Source organism: Falco cherrug, chromosome 8, assembly GCF_023634085.1.
Source record: "Falco cherrug isolate bFalChe1 chromosome 8, bFalChe1.pri, whole genome shotgun sequence".
Classification (NCBI taxonomy): Eukaryota; Metazoa; Chordata; class Aves; order Falconiformes; family Falconidae; genus Falco; species Falco cherrug.
The window spans coordinates 19,448,348-19,467,500 of record NC_073704.1 but is presented as its reverse complement, the minus strand read 5'-3'; the positions used below and the strand labels follow the sequence as shown (position 1 = coordinate 19,467,500).

Genomic DNA, 19,153 nt, shown 5'->3' with positions numbered 1-19,153 from the left:
CCTCCCCCGCCTGCCTCCCATCTGCCGGAGAGGAGGAGGTGGGGAGGCTGCGTTCTGCTGCCCCACAGGAATCCGACCTGTTCAAAGCTGCAGGCTGAGGCCCTGCCATGGGCAGGTTTGCAGGCCACCTCCAGAAATGTAATTTACCCAAGACTTACACCTACAGGAGATGCAACCTCTGCCAGGGCTACCGCAGAAACATGTCTGCTCAGCAAATACCAGAAGGGTCACCGCTGCCCTGCCACGATGGTCCCCAGGGTCACCGGGTGGTATTTCTTAATGTGGGCTCAGAGGGAGCTTGTGCCCTCCTGTGTGCTCAGCGTGGAGCTGAGGGTCGCACGGTGGGGGCGGCAGGGGGACAGCCTGCTGGGGTGCCCTGGCTCTGCCCGCGGCCATCGCGGCTGCCCGCAGCAGGCAGGCACAAACATGCCTGGAGCCTGAGCTTCTGCCGTGGCTTATCCTGGCGAATTGCCCCGCTCAAGGGAACAGATTTAGATGATGCAAATGTTTTCATACACACGATGGCTTCAAGAACACATAAGGATTCTCAGAAACAACTAAGAACCCAGGGACAGGGACTGAAAGGGTCTGGCTAAATTTTTTCTCTTTCCACCACTCTGGTATCCTGCATTCATGAACAAATCCTTCGGTATTAAAAAAAAATAATAAAAAATTCAAGGCTTTTTTTCTCCTTTTTTTCCCCCTCTGCCTTAATTTTTATTTTAAAACAAGTCAGATTGATTTTTCCAGGCTACTGTGCCTTCAGTCTGTAATTATCCCAAATAAAGGAGCTCTGTCTGGTTACCTGAATTCAGCAGCAGGACAACAACCTGTCGAGCACCATGTCTCTTTTTAACAAATGTATTAAAAGCAAGTTTAAAAATGAGTGGATTTTGTCACGCTTCTACCTTATCATTCACCTATACAACGTGCAAAAGCAGCTTGCTAATTAGAGCAGCAACAGCTACCCCTGAACAGGGTAAGGAAAAATTAACTTCACACTTCACAAGCAGTAAGGTGGGTTTTTTTTGCTCCTGTGTCTCTCATCCCTGTGTCTGTCCTAAAACATCCATTAGAAACACTGAAATAAATGGACAAATCAGGCAGAAACCCTGTGGCTGAATTTTGCCTGAGGCACTCAGCAGAGTCAACATATTCCTACTTCTAGAAGAACTGCAAAAGGAAAAAAACAGAAGAGAGCTGAAAATGAAGTATTTTTCTAAGGAAAGGGAATGATTCTTATATATTGACAGTAAGTTCATGTTACTTGAGAAACTAAAATGGATACCCTAACACACCACACTGATTTTTCCCCCCCTGGTTTTCTGAAAGAAAGAGAACCTGTGCTGTTGTACTGGATATTCATCTGTCAGTCTCACTCTAACAATTTTTCAGCCTACTGACCAATTTCAATTGTGTCTTGGGGAGCAGGAGAAACCTCAGACAGAATTTATGCTCCTATGGTTTTGAGAAGGCAGCGGGTGGAACAAGGGGCTCCACGCTGACAAGGAACAGCTGGCAGACCTCACCAGACCTGCAGCTGGAGGGCCAATTAACACTGTGCCTAACTGGCAGCAGCTAAAGCCTAGTGTCTGCTGTCTTTTTTAGGGTCTCAGAGACGAGCAGGGTAGACGAGTCTTGGCAGAAAAAGACATCAATCTGTAGCCACTAAGCTGTATTAGCTCCTTGCCCAGGGAGTGACTTTATTACTCCCAGAGGTATGAATGGCTTGTTTACCATTAATATTCACTGCAATCTGAAATGCAGAACAATTTCGTTGTTCGACTTTCATGTTTCAAAACTGCATTTTTTTACTTATTTCCTTCAAGTGCTTTGCAAGTGCTTTAAGTGGGATAGACCCCAGTGTTTGTGTATTCACTGCTGTGCAGACTATAATTCCCTGCCACAGTCCATCTCCACGATTTGGTGGGCCTTGCCCAGACTTTTCTGGACTTTGCTAAAAATGAGTTTGGGTTCAGAGTTCTTTCCAGCTAGTCCACCTACCTCTTCAGATGTGCCATGAGATACCGCAAGGTTTCACAGTGCGCAGGTGGCAGCAGTTTCAACGCCTCATGGAGAATTTCCAGCTGTTCATCCGGATCAGTGGTTTCTGAAACACAGATGTTCAACTGTCGCCACATGTACAGCTAGAATTCACACACAGAAAGACAACAATGGTAGCCTGAAGAGAAGACCAGGTCTCACAGCTCTGCTGAATTACTGATTCCCAGAATCTATCAAAACCTCACAGTGGAGGATTTGCCTGTGCAAAGAGGTGCTCAGAGCACTCTCAGGATGTGACTCGTTTTGGACAAAGAAAGCTCCTCAAAGCAAACTGCACTCCACCAAAAGATTCCCTGCAGGCCACTGAAAAAAGTTCCCCTGGCAATCCTTGATGACTGGACTAGTTTTGCACAAATAATCTACAGGTGCAACCCTGGGACAGCAGAAGGTACTGGGAACACTGCCATCAGCATCTTTGGCTGTATCCATACAACTTGGAAAAAGCCTTCTCCAGAGGAGCAGTAAGGCCAGCATCTGGCCCTTGTTTTCTACCCATGGCTATCACACCTTTCCAGGTGTGGCTCGTGTGACTGCTACATTGCAGAGATGCTTCAGGCAGCCAGGACGCTTGTGAGAGATGTTCCAGCTGGGCTTATTGCCATGCTGGCAGATTCAGTGTCTGCAAGGCCAGCCTCGAAGGTGGCCTTAGGATGTGTGCTTATCAGCTTATGAAAACACTCAAAAAGGACGCCTCTAGAAACAAAGGACTTCTTATTTCTAAACATTTTCATAAATCACATTCTTTCTGGCATCACAAAACCAACAGACTTAAAATGTCACTGTTAAGTACCAGGGGTTCATGCAAGACATACAAAGTGATGTGATTGGTAATGTGTGATGAAGAGGAAGCATTCCTGGTGACAAAGGCAATGAAAAATATAACCATGATCACGTAGCACCTTGCAGTCATGTCGTGCATGCAGTACATATTTACTCCTGCGATCCCTACTAAATAGGGCATGCAGGGTAAAAGCTGATGGGACAGCTATTAAATGAACAGGCAAGTACTGCACAAAAAGGAGAAGAAAAGGTTGAAAATGAGAATCAGGAGAAAAAACCTGTGACACTTACTTGCAGACTCCATAAACTTTGGGTAGGCATCATACGTGATGAGTGGAATTGGCAAATCCCTGAAGTACAGTTTAAGTGCACCAGTGATAATATTGATATCTTCATACATATTCACAGAAATATCAGCTTTTTCCCCATCTGTGTGGAAAAGGCACTGACATTAAAGCCTTGGAAATGTAAACAGATGTAAAACAGCACTCGCAAGAAAAATAATAACTCGCTTAAGCAAACATTATTAAAAAGGACACAACTACAGATGTTGGCCTTTATAAGCAAAACAGAGAGTTACTGGCTTGTGAAGTTCATACTTTCAGGATGAAAACCTCAACCATTTTTACAAGGAAACCTATCCTTTCTGCATTTAAAATGATTACAAAAAACCGCAGGTTTTCTTGGGGGGAAAAACCTGCCTACCTGATCTAGCAGTATCTATCTTGCATTAATGCGTGGGAGTTTAGCTATTTCTGAACATAGTGCATTGCCAAACAACACATTTGTCAGCAACGAAGGAGAAATCAGGGGAGTCTGGGATAAAAACCTTAAAGAAAGAAAACCAGCTTAGTCCCCAGCCTCCTTACTTTACAGGATAAACATGTGTTCACCATTTAGCTCCAGCATACTACCTACTCCTGACCACAGTGGACACAGATCCAGAACTTGGCTTCTCCAGTGCATCCCCACCCTGCTAACGCTGCAGAAGAGACAGATGTTGTCTGAGTAGGTCCAGTTCTCCAGAGAAACATGAGGGAGAGTTTCCAGCATGGATTTTGGCCTCGATTCCTACTGCGACAGGGGGACTGCAGCTGGAAAGCCTTTAATTTTCCCATTGCCTTTTCTCAGAGAGAAGGGTTTGTTCTCACTGACGTTCTTACAGACTGTAATAATTCAAACTTTGTTTGCACTATTGTATTCATCTTATTATTTTGGAGCTTTCATCCAGAAAGATGGATTTCAGTTGCACAGCCCTCTTAAGGTACTTTACCACTTGCCCTCTATCCCTCCCCCACCCCCCTGAGCGTAGTTTTACTTGCAAACTAGGGCAGTAGTTCAGAAAGCTTTGTCCTTTTCCATGCACATCATTACTGAAGCACAGACACTGATAGAAGGAGAAAAGTGGATTTTGGTCGTAAAGGCCAAAGTGAAGCTGATAAGCATTTCTGATGGGAAGACTCCTCTTCTGCTAGCACAGCCGCCGGACTCCTTCAGACCCCTGATGCAGTGGAGCATGAGACAGACCAAGGCTGTGTAGAAAAATTGTGTATATTTAATACATCAGCACAAAGTTCCAGCATGCAGGAAAGACCGTACCTCTGTCAAATGCCATTTTGACATCTTCAATAAGATCACTAAATCCTGATACTCTGTATAGTCCTTCAGAATTAAGACCTGCAATGAACATTTTAACAAGACCAAAATTAATCTTGATTTTAGTTTCCTTCCACCCAGTTCTTCCTTTGCCAAGTTCTTCATTTAAGGCAGAAAAAGAAGACACATTTTAAAAGCCTTATGAGGCTTTTCTTTCAGAATGAAATCTTATCCTGGCCTTTTAACCCTGACCCTTGCATTAGCAGCACCGAATTCTGTTTACGCAAATGATTTCAGACCTGAAGAAACAAATTAAACCTATTACAACCAATTTAAAAATAACATGCTTGACGTTCAGTCATTATTTCAGAATGAAAACAAATACTCTAATTCTAGAAAAGGATACTTGGTGTGGGCTAAGGGAACTAGCAAGAGGGAACACATCAATACTAACTGCCTTTGTTTTAGCACGTTCACTTATTTTTAAAATAAAAATATTAAAGGAAAGGTAGGTGCCAATATATAACTGTAAAGCAGTGATTGTCCATTAAGCATTTTCTAGCAGAACCTATAAAAATTATAAATGGGCATGAACCATGAAACAATGCAAAGTGTAATATTAGCTGTGCAGGGTAATTGGCAGTCATAAAATGTCTTGTGCAAATCTGTTTTGAGCAATCATACATTCCGCAGAAATCCAGATGACCCAGATCAATCTAAACGGATTATCAGTAAAGCAACGAAAGCCCATTAACTATGCCTTACCTCTAGATTCAATTTCCCTAATGCACATATCTACTACCATTGGTCTCTTAGTGAAGTGTGCTTTTACTAGCGTTGTAAGGTCACAGCTGTACACTTTTTTGACATGCTTCAGGTCTGGCTTGCAGTCATTTGGGACCATCTTGGAACATTGCTTGTGCACATTTAAACCACAATCTGAGAGAAAAATGAAAATATGATTAGGCTGGTGTTTGGTGAAAACGTATCCCAAGGTCAGTACTGCGCAGTACACGTCTCCTGCGGGATCTGACCTGATCTCACAGCTACTGCTTCTGTTGAGACCCCTTACCCATCGAATGTGTGAGGTAGGGACAGACCTGAACTAAGATTTTCTACCCAAGGCATTTCTTCTGTCCCTGGAAGATCTAACACAAAGCGACAGACTTTCCATATGGTTTTTTGAATCAGGGTCTCAGAGTCAACTACGTTCCCCACCACTATTGCAGATGTTGCTACCATGATCTAAATCTTCCTCCCAAGTTGCTGCAGATCTAACACAGCTTTAACGTAGTCCTGGATTGTGGCACTGCAGACACCTCCTGGGGGAGATGAAGGTCGGGACTGGGTTTCAGAGGCGGCAGCCCCTCCGCAGTGTGCACTGGCGAGGCAGCCCCCAGACCCGAACCACTTCGGGGACCCCCACCCTCCTGCCAGGGGTGGCAGCCCATGTTGGTGCTGCTCATAGCAGGGTCTGTTCCCCAGCTCTGAGGAAAGCTGAGAAACAGGCACCTGGGTCACCAAGCTGGTGGGTGGTGACAGCAATTCTGACACCGTTTCACAGGGTGTTTCTGAAACAAAGTGTTGGCAGGCAGCAAAACAATGCTATTGACTTTGAAAAGGTCTCAGGAAAAAACTGTCCTTTTTTTTTTTTAAACATAAACAACCCCACAGCTTTATTGTAAACATACTGAGAAAGAGGTTCAGTTTAAGTGAAACTTACTTGAAATCAGATTATAGAAAAGTATTCTGCCTAAAAAACACTCAGGGTTTTGGATGGAAAAATCTCAGGAAACAGCACCAATAATAGGATGAAGACTGTGATCAACACGAGCAGGCAGCAGGCCTGCCACTGCCCCCAGTAATTCTGCTGTCACTGCCACTTCTGCCTTCCACCAGACTCACAGGTGCTTGCGAGGAAAGAGCAACCGGCAGGAGAGGCAGCACCTCGCAGCCAGGGTGTTTGCCATGCAGTACGCACGGAGACTCCAGTTCTGCAAGCATTTCTGTACCTCACTGCATTGCCATTTGCGAGTCCCCTGGATTTCTGCAGAATTAAGGGATGCAGGAGCTTGAAGGATCAATGCCTTGACGAAAATTTGTAATTTCCTCTCCCACTGCAGTACTGAGTATCTGTCTATCCCCTTCGTATTTCATTCCTGATGATTTTGCCAATACTTGCATTTTCATTAATGCCCCATAGATTATTTGACTTTGCTCTTTCCAAAACAGTAAACCCCAGAACTCATCGCCAAGTTTAATTTCCACTAAGTCAGCTGCAGCCTGCTGCTAAAAGCACTTTGTTTACTTAACAGGCCTGTAAAGCAACCAGCTTTGTCACTTAGGATCCTCTGTAAAACTTCCAATCTCTGATTGCAATTAAAGTTCGGCATGTCACCTTCAATCAGTCAAAACTTGCACAGACCCTGACCCAGATGAAATGGCTGATTAAAATTCTCTTTAGCTATTTCTGTGCAGGAGTGACTCCCTGCCCTGCCAGGAGCAGTTAATGCACAAGACGGAGAGCTGCGAATGCCCAATTTCCCACCTGCTTGCGATTTCGTGCTGCGAACCCCCCTGGGGCAGAGCTGTGCCATGCAGCACCCAGCGCCCTGCCCACGGGCTGCACCACGAGGCCACCCCAGCGGCTGGCTCTGTCCCACAGCCCTCTTCTGGGTTCGCCCCAGGAGCTGCACATTACCGTGGGCTGTCCTGGAGCCCCAGGCACCTGCTGTCCCTCCAAGCGTGAAGTTCTCTTTGGTCACTTGGGTTCCTCCAGTGTTCGCTTAGTTGCCTCATTTGTGACAGAGAGGAACTAGTAACAGCCAAAGCACTTGCTTTCACCAGAACACTGATTTATACTCCGCATTTAATCAGGGGTTTTAAGACCCCAAATCAGAAGGTGCATGACTACGTGATCTCTTTGATGCACAGCATCTGCCACACCTGTGGGTGTGGAACAAAGCAGCTCTGAGCACGCCAGCCAGCGCAGGCCAGGGGAGCTCTCCACCTACACTTCAAATGTCTATGCCCAGTGCTGCATTTTGCCTGAACTTTGAAAAACCAGGTCCCTCTGTGCTTTAAATAGGGAATCCAAATTCACTGGAAACGTGTGACCTGAACCCTTCAGTGCCTCATGCTTCAGCTGTAACACGGGAAGGAGAAGCTGTTCTTGCCTCCCCTGGGTCTTGCAGAAACAAGTCATTAAATGTTTGTGGAAACGCACGGGGGAAAAAACCTTACATCTCCAGTGTAAGGTCTGAATTCTGCGCCTTTAATAAGACCAGCACTTTTAACGACAAGAAGACAAAACACCGGATAGGTGCTATTAAGCAAGCTCTGCTTTCAGAATAAAGACAAAGTTGTGGAGTAAAAATCATACATAGTCAAATTAATTGGAGGCAATATCTTAACAAACACACAGAAGGGAAGCAAATTAACACTACACGGGAAATCTTAATTCTTGATTTATTTTGAAACGTCAACTTTGCAATAATAGTACTTACAAATTCAAATATAATTATTATACACAGAATTCCTAGAACTCCTGCATGAAGCACCTATTCCAACATGTGTGAAATGCTCTAGTATGTCTGTCAAAAGTGATGCCTAGAAGACTGGAATAGTAGTGTCTCGCTCATGAGGCCTCATAGGCGATTTTGTGAGTGCAAATTAGCTGCTTCACACAAACAGCAATATAGCCCAGAGTCATGTTTCTGGGAATCCAAGGATAATTAAGACTAAAATATATTTAAAAAAAAAAAAAAAAAAAGGAAAAATGTGCTTCCAAGTATCTTACACTTGACTTCAAACAATTATCGCATTCACTGAGATCATCCTAACTATATTTATATACAAGAAAGTTTCATTTCATTAAAGTATCTAACTTACAGAGATGTTTTTAATGTGAAAACCTTGCTTCTGAAAATAATTGTTATTGCTAATCCCATAGATTCAAATGGGCTTTGGATCTGACCTCATTAATATCAGAAAAATAATTACAAATGCAAAAGTCAGTGTTTCTTCTCTCTCATTTGTTTAGATTTTATGTACCAGTTCACTGCTTAAGGGCTTACAAACACTCCCGAGAAACACTTAAAACCTCGAAATACTTCAGATACCTAATGCTCAGGAAATGCATGAGCACTACATTCAATATTATTGGGCTTTGCAGTGTTCTCCTAACAATCAAGGCTCTTTGCCTCTTTTGTAAGCGTAGGAAATCACCTTACTTTAGCAATTCCGCATCAATAAATACTTCTAGGAGACTTCAGTGAATTTGGAACAGAAAACCTGTATTTTTTCCAATAAAGAAGCTGAAACTCACCAACGCTTTGCTTCCTACCAGGTGGGCCCCTCTCCCCAGCTAACAATACTTCACGGAAGCAGAACAGCCACATCTTAGTCACTGGTCTCTGGTTCAGTTGGTAACTTAGGATGAAGGATGATGCCTTGCTAACTCCAACAAGGTAAAAAGCACAATGGCAGGACGTCAGCCTTCCTCTCCACAGAGCACTGGGAACGTGCCAGCCTTTAACTATACTCTGCTTACTTGCTAGTACTAAAAGACAGGAATTATGCTGCAAATTGCATATCATTAAATAAAAATGCCCTCTGTTCTCACTGCAGATGCTTCATGAAAGCTTCAAACCCCATCATTTTAGAATCAGCTAGGAAGGAATGAGAAAGCTGAGTCCTGAATCTCTCCATGTGGTGAAATCTTAGGACTGCCTGCCTTGTTTGCACATGAGCTTCACTATTTCGCTGGGTTTGTTAAGACCAAGGGGATTCTCTTGATTTCAGATTTAGGGTCTATTTAATTTTGGTTATATCAAAATAAATCCAGAACAGCTAAGTTGGCATTAGCAGCTTTACCTCGGTTCTAAAGTAACCAGGAGCCTTATCCATTTCTTACAGAAGTTCATCAGAGCTTACCTGCTAGCTGGCTATACAAACTGGTGAGGAGCTGAAGAAAAATCCCCCTAAAGCACTGTATCTGCTGATAACTCCTATAATAATACAGGGCAGATTTAAAAGATGCAGTCATGAACCCCTGCAGCTCAATAGGAAAACTTCTCCTGACTTCAGTTAATCAGAATTTCACCTTATACAGGGATGATTGCTCAGGACTAGAATTGTAAGTCGTGCTTACTACTCCTTTTTACAGTGCTATCAAACTGTGGCCACCTTTCAAATACACCAAATGTGAAATTCAAGGCTTTATAGGAAGTTTGGAAATTTAGAAAAAAAAGTAATTGTAGATGACAGGTTTAAAAAAGTCTGCAATAAGCTGCCCTGACTCTAATGGCATATTGATCTAAGAGTTCAGGTAGGCTGTGACATTACTTCTGTGAGAGGTATTAAATTTAAAACCAGCCTGACAACAGTTTCCTATGATGCCTACGAAAAATGCTTGGTAACGTTTTAGAAACAGCTAATACTGATGCTAGTCCACTGGGCTGAAAGAACAAATAACATGTTCATATTAATGCCTGAGCAGAGCCAAAGATACATGTACATTAATACCGCCCCACGAGCACACATTATAAATATTTGCACAGACTAAAATATACTTAGCTGTTGCTTTTTGTTATGCTGATTTGACTTTAGCCAGTTTTAGCTTTCCTTTCGTTTATGATTTACTGGCTAATATGGCTGCTGATCACGCACCATTAGAACAATACTGTATGCTACATACATCACTCTAATTATATTTTTCAATTATCACAAAGAAAAGGTATGCATTTTGTCACTCTGAGGAGCTAAAAGGTAGATTTACATTACCTGCAAAGAGTTCTGAAAGGCTCTTCAGAGGTTTATGGTAAGCGTGGGAGGGTGGGAAGCGCAGGTCTGCTGTGGTACGTGCCAGGTGGGATAACACCCCTACCTTCGGCATGCCGACATGCAAAGACAACAGGTTCTATGCAGGCACAAAATACCGGCATTGTTACTTTTGCAAGGGTGAAAAGGTTAGAAAGGAATTTGCTCTCATACATCAATCACGAGCTAGTAGCTTTCCTTTAATAATTTAATGCTTTTTTCTGTAGCAGAGGAAGCAATGTTTTCTGTTCCCTCAGATGCAGTGTGTGAACAAGCGTGTGAACGCAGCAACCCCGCTGGCCCTGCGTGCTGCACTTTTTGCTTCCAAGCACAGGGCGGGGGGGTGCTGTGAACGTCTGCCCTCCCCCTCCTCGGCAGAGCTGTTCCAGCCCGGGTGGCCATGCTGATGCTGCTACACTGCCTTACGTGCATGCCATTTGTTAACGTGCAATGCACATCTGGAAGCAACCTTGGTTCCGCCAGAGCCATAAGCCACTTTATTAAGCAGCGCTGCGGCAAAAAATTGCTTCCAAACACACATGTATGCTCCCCCAAGCCTGCTTTCATCCATACTACCACATCATGCACTATAGGGTACATTATTCTTTAGGAAAGAATTTTTAGAGGGCAGCTAGTTACTCGGCAACAAAATTGCCTAATACTACAGAAAAATCAGGGCTTATGAAATTAGAAAAAAGCCCATCGAGCAAGCCAATCTCCCCTTATCCCAAATCAAAAGGATATATATATAGAGATATATATCCCGGCCTCCAAAAGCTTGACACGTTTGATGATGACGGTTTGATTTTATGGAAGTCTTGAAAGATCAAAGTCAGTTTGTTCAAAAACTTCCCTGGCTTCTGGCCACGACACCTGCCTACCTTCTCAACAGCTCCCCTGACGGGCCGCTGGCTTGCTCAAGGCTTCCAGGTCTGTGTGGGCTTGGAGATAAAGCTGCTTTTAGGACTCACAGTTTCAAGAACATATAGCTCCAGAATAGCTTCCCCATGGGAACAGCTCTGAAGCAAGGCTCTGTTGCCTGATTAGCATTTCAAAATTTTGGAGCTCATTCCTTGCAGGAACACCATCAGATCCTGAGCTGGTGGAACAGCCCGTCAGGCAGCACGCATTTCTCCTCCAGCAGCATCACCACCTGCCCGGGGTGGGCAGGGACTGTCCTCCAACCAGTCCTCTTCTCACGGCCCTGACCTCTGTGGCTTTGCTTTGCTCTAGTTCCCTTTTTGGGCTGCCTGTCCGTGTCCTGCATAGTCGGGGAAACTAGCAGATCCTGGGTGCACATCTCAGAAGAAACTTGGATGCATTTTTAAGGTACAAGTGTGAGTAGAATGGGAGCTTATCACGACCGAGGCATGCCAGATACCTCAAGAGCAGACAATACAATGAGCACATCTTGCCTTCCCCTTTGCTGAGCCACATCACTAGACCATCAGCCATTCTTCCAGGCACTAAAAGCATGAGCCCTGTACCTGCAGAACTAATGCCTAAGGATGGGCAGTCCCCTTTGTGTTCTCCTTCATCCTTGACACACCAGTGGAGCAACTCAGGGCTGTCCAACGCCAGGGATTCAATAGCAAGGCAAAACAAAAAAGCAAACGAAATGGGGCAGTTGTATGTTTTTTCAATTGCTGGAGAAAGAAACAGATGAAATGGGGAAATTAAACACTTCAGTGGTAATTCACAAAACAATCCTGCTTTGAGACTGTACTTCAACTTTTCTGAAAACGTACTCCTGGGGCTTACTGTGGTTAGGGCTGGCAGCAATACAGCTTGGCCTCAGCCAGTGGCAGCTGGTTGCCTCCACACTGATAGTTCAGCTGCAACTTTATTTCTACCAGTTCTTTAGAGCAAAGTTATCTACTCCAAGGAAAGCAAAAATAACCGCTACATGGGTGGGAGGCTGAGATAGTTCAGAGCAAATCAAGGCAGCAGAGATGTTGCTTCATGTACAGCCTCAGACAGCGGTGCTGCCTGGTGTTAAAAGGAGCAGCCCAAAATGCTATCAAAAGCATCCAGTGAAATACAGTCCAAAAAATTACCTTTCCTTTAAGACAAGCTAACTGATGCTCTTAAACCAGACTGTTCCAAAAAAAAAAAAAAATCTTCTGATTAAATCACTTAAGGACTATAAGCGAAAGGGTACAGAGGAAGGATGAGATTATACAGTAACTTGAACAGTTCTGATGGGCTGGGAAAGGGGACAGGACATACACAGCAGCTTTAATAGTCTGCTTGTCTACAAGTCTACTTGGGTAGTACACTAACAGCACCATTAATGCCATCCTTTAGTCTCTGAGAACACACACTGTTCTCTGTTAATGCTACTGAGTATTACGTGTTTGCATAATTCATAAAATTAACTCCCTGGTTCATATCTGCAAATTTTCTTTGGATATTGTTATAGTTTCTCTCCTGAAAACATTCTGGGCAATGGGATGAGCCCTGTGAGCATGGAGGAGCCTTATACAGGAGGAATGTAATTAGGAATACATTTTTTTTTTAAGTTCATGCATTGGATTTTGAGCCGGGGTAAACTCTTATGTCTTCATTAGCTTCTGCTCAGTTTCAGTGTTTACACAAGCTGGTGGCATTATAATTTCAAACACTTCTTCAGTCATTTCTACTTATGGCAAAAGCCTGCAGGAAAGCATGTTGGAGATGGAGCACTCTGTCAGAAAAGGCAGATTCCTTGCATACAGATAATCTTCATCTCACAAAAATTTTAAGGGTCTGTGGCTAGGATGCAAAAACTGGAAGCATGACCCTCTGAGGCAGTAGGGCAGATGCCTATTATAAGGACTGATTCTAAGGGAGCAAATCTGTCTTTAAAGAAATTGATGAAATAAAGATCAAATTTGAGAGAATAACATTTAAGGAAAAAGAAATTATTCCTGTTTTGCTGGATATACCTCCAGCGGAAGTCAGACTACAAAGTAAGTCCACCAATTCATTTCCTACATGATCTAAATCTTGGACATCACCCTAAGTCTCAATGCTGAAAGACAAAGTCTTGTCATGTGTGGCAGCTTGCATTAATGCAAAAACCTTTGTAGTCAAGATGACAGCTAGCATCTTACTTCAACCAATAACCACCCTTCAGGTGGCAAACATGGTGCCTACATTTACCCCTTATCTTTACGAAAGGCCACATACTCCTCCTTCTTTGCCTGCCCCAAAACCCGAACAAGGGTAAGCTAGGGAGAATCATCTTCTAGGAGTTAATCATACAGGACTGTACCTGATAAGATACTGAACACACTCAAGGCTGTATTTTGGCAGAGAGGGACACATTCAGTCATGCTGGACTGCAACAAAGCATGAGTCAAGGCAGTTCAAGTTGCTAAGGCATCCTTGCCGGTTGCTATGGCATGTGTGCTGTTATGAATGGTTAGTTCTGGTTTATTATTTTTCAAAGGATTGCCTTAGTTTCTGTAACAAACTAATCTATCAGCCATTAGAAACATGGCTTTTTCCATTAGATGTTTCCATTTCCATTAGAAACATCCACTTTTTCCTCCGGCTCCTCCTCCTTTCTGAAATGGGTGACATTTATCTTTGTTGTCCAGTCTTGGACTGTCCCACACTTATCTTCTTGGATGTTTTTGTGCTTCTGCAAAGAAGAGGATTTTAAATGGTTGAGAATAGCCCATGCAGTAATCCATTTGTATCTGTTAAACTTATCACTTTGGTACAGCAAATACGAGTCCAGACTCCTCTTGAGATGTGCAACTGTTTGCTATAAAAAGCAAATGCTTTAAAAAGTATAAAATTGCATATGATCAGTGCCGTTTCGCTTATAGGTATTTTCAATAAAATGATTATACAGACCACCAAACAGATTTTGTGCGCTTCCCTGGAGTGGCATCAAACCCCATTTGAATGCAAGTGGGCTGCCTCCTGCTAAAAGCTGTAATTTTTTTGAAGTACAAACCCACTCTGAAAAGCAATGGCCTCATGTGGCTCCTTGTTTACTGTGCCTCATTGTTTCCATATTAAAATGGCTCAGTTCAGAAGCAAAATGATTACTTTTTTTTTTTTTTTCCCCTCCTGGAAAGACACCCCCACTCTGAGACCCGCATAAACTCAGCCAAATTCACAGCACTCAAATCTGAGCTCTTCCGCACTGGTACATTAACACTGCTTACACAGGTCCTCGCTATGTGTCTGCACGCCTCTGACTTGCCCAGATTTGTGCAGCCTCTGGCTCTGAGGGCTTGCACAGCCACAGGTGATAGAAGCAGACAGCCACTGCTGAAAGTGAGGCGTAGGCAAGGCAGACTGGGGACCGCCTGAGCCTGTCCTGCCGTCTCCATGTCCACACGGCTCTGCCTGGAGTCCCTCTCCTCTACCCACCTGCTGATGTATATGAAATTTATGCGAACAAAGTCACCTGGGAAGGCCCTAGTTCTCTGTCAGCTACGGCTGAGATGGCTAAAAGCTAGCCTTGCGGTGAGGGCAGGGCAAGTGCAGTGGGTTGGCTGCAACGTGTGCCCCCTTGGGAAAGCCGAACTCTCCTGCTCCTCAACCCCAAGCAAGCCACGCAGGACACACTGCAGCAACCAGATCCACCAGGCTGCAGAAGCGCCGCTCGGCAGCCTCGCCACCACACAGCTCCTCACCTGCTCCTCCTCACACCCTGGCTGATGCTGCTGCACATCAGCAGCTTGCTTGGCTGTGCCCAATGACCCCGAGCCTGAAAAACCTCAGCATCCCCCTGCCCCAACACCTTGCTGACACTTCAGCAAGCAAGTGCATGTATTTTATATTTTAATATAGAAGTAAGATCACAGAAATTACTAGAAGCTACCAACAGCGATATGAAACCTTACACAAGACAGAAAGCCCTAATTATAGTTTCTAAACCTATGAAGTCATCTAATACACATATGTTCCTCTACACTGCAAGGAGCAAAAAGGAGACATACAGTACTTACTACCATCCTCATAAGGAGGAAAGAAAACCAGACTTTGGAAGCCTTTAGAAATTCATAATTTACAAAAATCTGCACAAAACCAGAAAATCAGCTCCACTTCAGTTAAAAAAAAAGGAGGGGGCGGGGCGCAGTACAAAGTCATAAGCACTTCAGGTTTAATTACAAAAGCAATATTATTTGTTCATTCCACAGTGCCACGCAGCATTGCAAGCCTCCACTTGCTTCACAAACTCACTGTTTGTTTTTATTGATTTTCTGGATTAAAGTTACTTAACATAAATCTGAAAAGTAATTTATATTTCTCCTAGATGCCAAAACTGAGGAATCTACCTTAGGTGAGGAAGGAAGATGGCACACTCACTGGCTCATGTGTCATCAAAAAATGACTACTTAAATCAGAAAACGATTCAAGAAGAAAATAAGGCTTCCTCTTTCTCTTCTAGCACTGTACACACTGTGGAAAATCAACAGCAGTAAAAAGTACTAAAAATCTTCATTCATAAGTGAAGGACACGGCTGCAACCCCAAATACTTGGTAGGGGCAAAATACTGCGAAAGGAAACACCATTTTAACATAAACATTTCTTAAAACAGAGCTGTACTCTCCAGCACATCCTGGACAGTGCAGAGGCTATTGATAACAACAGAATATTGCATTCAAATAATTATGGGGAAGCATTTTAAAATATTTCAATCCTATTTGGCTATAAATTAAGTTTTACATTATTTTACAGGTCTGTGATAGAAAGCCCTCTTATTTGCTTGAGACAAGACTTCGGAAAGCTTCAGACAGAGCAGATTTTCTTAAATTAGCTTGAAAATACAGTTTCCAGGGCAACATACGCAGGTCTTCATACATCAACATTTCTTTTCATCATTTTTATAAACGTGGTTGCTTGCTAGAATGTCATAAAATACTTTTAAATACAGTAAACTATTTTGATCACTTTGATCCTTTTCTTTTTTTCCTTGGAAAAAGCTGACTGCCCTTTCTTTTCAGAAGAACCATATCAATAAAACCGTCAAACTGTTTTACTTCAGAGGCTTTATCCCAGAAATGCCTGCAGTGACACCCATGCGTAATACATTTCTACCAGCACCTGATTGCTTATGTAACATTTCAGTACGCATCCCTTATTCATCATTCCTTTTCTTCCTTATTGGTTTGCAAGTTGGGGAGACGACTTCGGTCTACAGCACGCTGGGAGTCTGCGGGCTTATACATAAAATTAACCTGAATGCCTGTTCCACCACAACAATGTGAAATTTGCTGATGCCCACCCTGCATATCAAAAACCTCTGTGAGTTTCTCGCACCTACCAACCATACAAGTGGTATAAAAGAAATAAAGCTAACAACGCACCTACCTATTTCCTCCTCCATTCCAAAAAGGGGGAAAAAAATAAACCCCTCAATGATGGTTATCGTTTCCCCCCCGTGAAGGCTCAAGAGGTACTCTGCGTCACTGCAGTGACATTACTGAAACAAGTACCTGAAACCACGAGCAGCAGAGCGGGTATGTTTCCTTCTTTGATTTTAACAGGGGCCAGATGGGACCCTCGCCACACGGCGTTACGGTGGAGCAGGCAGCACATTAAACAGTTGCAACATTAGGACTGTCTTAGGAAAAGAATACTGAACGACTGTTACCTGCACATTTTACTCCCTGAGCAATGAGGCCCCACATAAAGTTGGCGCAGTATTCACACCAGTGCGGGCCCCTGAACGTGTGCACCTGGAAGACAGTAGCAGAAAGGCAAGTTACAGAAAGCGACCCAACTGTTTCACAGACAGCAATAGCAATGTGTCTAAACAAGGCAGCATTCTTCTTCTTCGAAGGCACCACATGCAGCCACTGGAAGCGTCCCTTTGTCACCACAGGAAGGGAAGAAGGAAACCTAAGAAATATTTAACTGCCAAGATTTTTGCAGACCTATGGGATAACAGGAGCTCTCAGTTCCAAGCCAACCAGAGCAGCAGAACCGGGTCTGTGGGGGTCTGCCCCCAGACCCTGTGGGGCAGAGGAGCAATGGCAGGTTGCAGCCCTTCTCCTGCCTCTCGGCATCCCTCCATCTGGGCAGGATTTTAGCTACGAGGTGAAGTTTTTGCAGCGGCCGTGCAAGAGCTCACCTCTCAATTTAAAACAGCTTCTCCTTTGCCCTTCCCTCCATAAGGTGCTGTGTGAAACGCGTGGGGGGCTGCAAGATTTCGCCTTTGGCAGAAGGAGTCCTGCCAGGCAAAAATACCAGTGCTTCACAGAAATACTCCACGCTCGCTTAGGGACTTTCCAGTTTAGAATAACTCTAAAAGGAAATTAATTCTCTTCAAACTAATGCTTCATATTGAAAATCCAAACGATTCTAGTAAATGGAAAAAAGAATCCACTGAACCAGGAAAAAATTCAAAGCTAAAGAAGAAAATAACCCAATGCTGCTTTCAATCCCGTCTCACACGCTTGTTACAAATCCTGCAGCCACCATTGGCTGCTTCTGATTTTATTCTGGTAAAGTTCCTGCTGTAGGAAACCACAGGATTCTTTACAGAGAAAACCACTGCCTCCTCAACCAGCATAGCAGGCTTCCAGCCTCTCCTCAGAACAGACAGGCTGACAAAAAACCCAGGAACAGAAGATCATGAAGAAATGAAATTTGCAGTGAAATGCAGTAGCAGTGCTTTAGGCTGAAGTGTCTTGGTCCCCCAGCACGGCTGGGTGGTGATCGGAGCGGGCAGCACCCGCAGGCCCGCGCTGCCCGGCGCCCACGCAGGGCTCAGCTCAACACCAGCAGCACGCCATGCGGCCTGGCCGAGGCGGCGAGCACTCCCTGCCCCACCAGTGTCAGCGGCAGCTGGATTCCAGTGACAAGTGACAACCCAGAGCAGCGCTGAGCAGTTCAGACCACATTTGGCTACGGGGAGGTCTGGGGCCTCCCAGGCACCTGCTGCCCACGAGGCAGCAGTAAGGTGGATCGCTGTGTTGGTTGGGAAAGTTACTCCTGAAGTCACCAAGGAATTCATGTGTGTGTCCGTGCTAAACTCGGCTTATCATCACCTCCAGCCCTGCACTGCTGAGCACCTCTGAGGGAAGCGTAATGGCGCACAGTGCCACACTCCCCGGTGCCGGCACAGGCTGCCGCCCACCCGCCCCACCAGCTGCCATCCTTTGGAAGGTGCGATGTGCTTCCCGAGCCCCCTTCTCCCCCCCCAGCTCCAGCTGACTTCTCTACAAAGCAAACTGACACGACTGTCAGCAGCTGTGATCTCCATTTTCTTTTTTCCTCTCACCACAAAGAGATTTTTCACACCTTCTTCTCTGTTACCCACCTGCACTACCCACATCCTCCTGGCTTTCTTCCACAGCCTGGTGTTTTTTTCCCAGGTCTTTGGCAGTGTTCCCTTCCCAGAATAAGCACATTCTAATATCCTCAAGCAAGTGCTTTAATGCCTGCAGGACTAACAGAACTTTTTCAGGTGGAAAATAAAAGCTTCCTTTCAGTCACCATCTTTTGCCTTTGGTCAAAGGAACGTTCCCCTCAAACAACACTTATTTAAAATATTTCCCAAAATTCCTGTTGAGGAAAATTGAAACAAAAGTGACAGGTCAAAAGTTTGAGCAATAAATAATCTTTTTTTTTTTTTTTCAGAATTCTTTTCAGTTTTTTAAGAGGGTTGGGGTTTTTTTGGGTCAGGTTTTTTTTTTTGGTGGGTTGGTTTGTTTGTTTCTTAGTATTTCTGATTGTACAGGAGGGGGGAATTTTGTCTTGTTCCTTGAAATGCTGGCATTTTAACTTCTTTCTTTAGGCAGAACAAGAACAAATTCTGACACATTCATATTTCTTGCTAAATAAAAAGAACAATACTATCCTGTGCCTCTCTGCTTGCTGATTTCAATGCATCAAATTCGCTGAACATGCCATTTGCTGAAGCATGTCTAATTCTTTCCC

General features: G+C 44.1%; 1 protein-coding gene across 3 annotated transcripts in view; it reads right to left on the bottom strand.

Annotated features, from left to right (window-relative positions):
- The window catches only part of CHN1 (chimerin 1), a 103,759-nt gene that overhangs the window by 1,710 nt on the left and 82,896 nt on the right, over positions 1–19,153 (bottom strand). For all 3 annotated transcript variants that reach the window (XM_055718310.1, XM_055718312.1, XM_055718311.1), the window contains 5 exons: positions 16,863–16,947; positions 5,206–5,379; positions 4,444–4,521; positions 3,136–3,273; positions 2,005–2,110 (listed from right to left, as the gene is read on the bottom strand). In XM_055718310.1, coding sequence (XP_055574285.1) covers positions 2,005–2,110; positions 3,136–3,273; positions 4,444–4,521; positions 5,206–5,379; positions 16,863–16,947 — 581 coding nt within the window. The remainder of the gene's footprint in view (positions 1–2,004; positions 2,111–3,135; positions 3,274–4,443; positions 4,522–5,205; positions 5,380–16,862; positions 16,948–19,153) is intronic.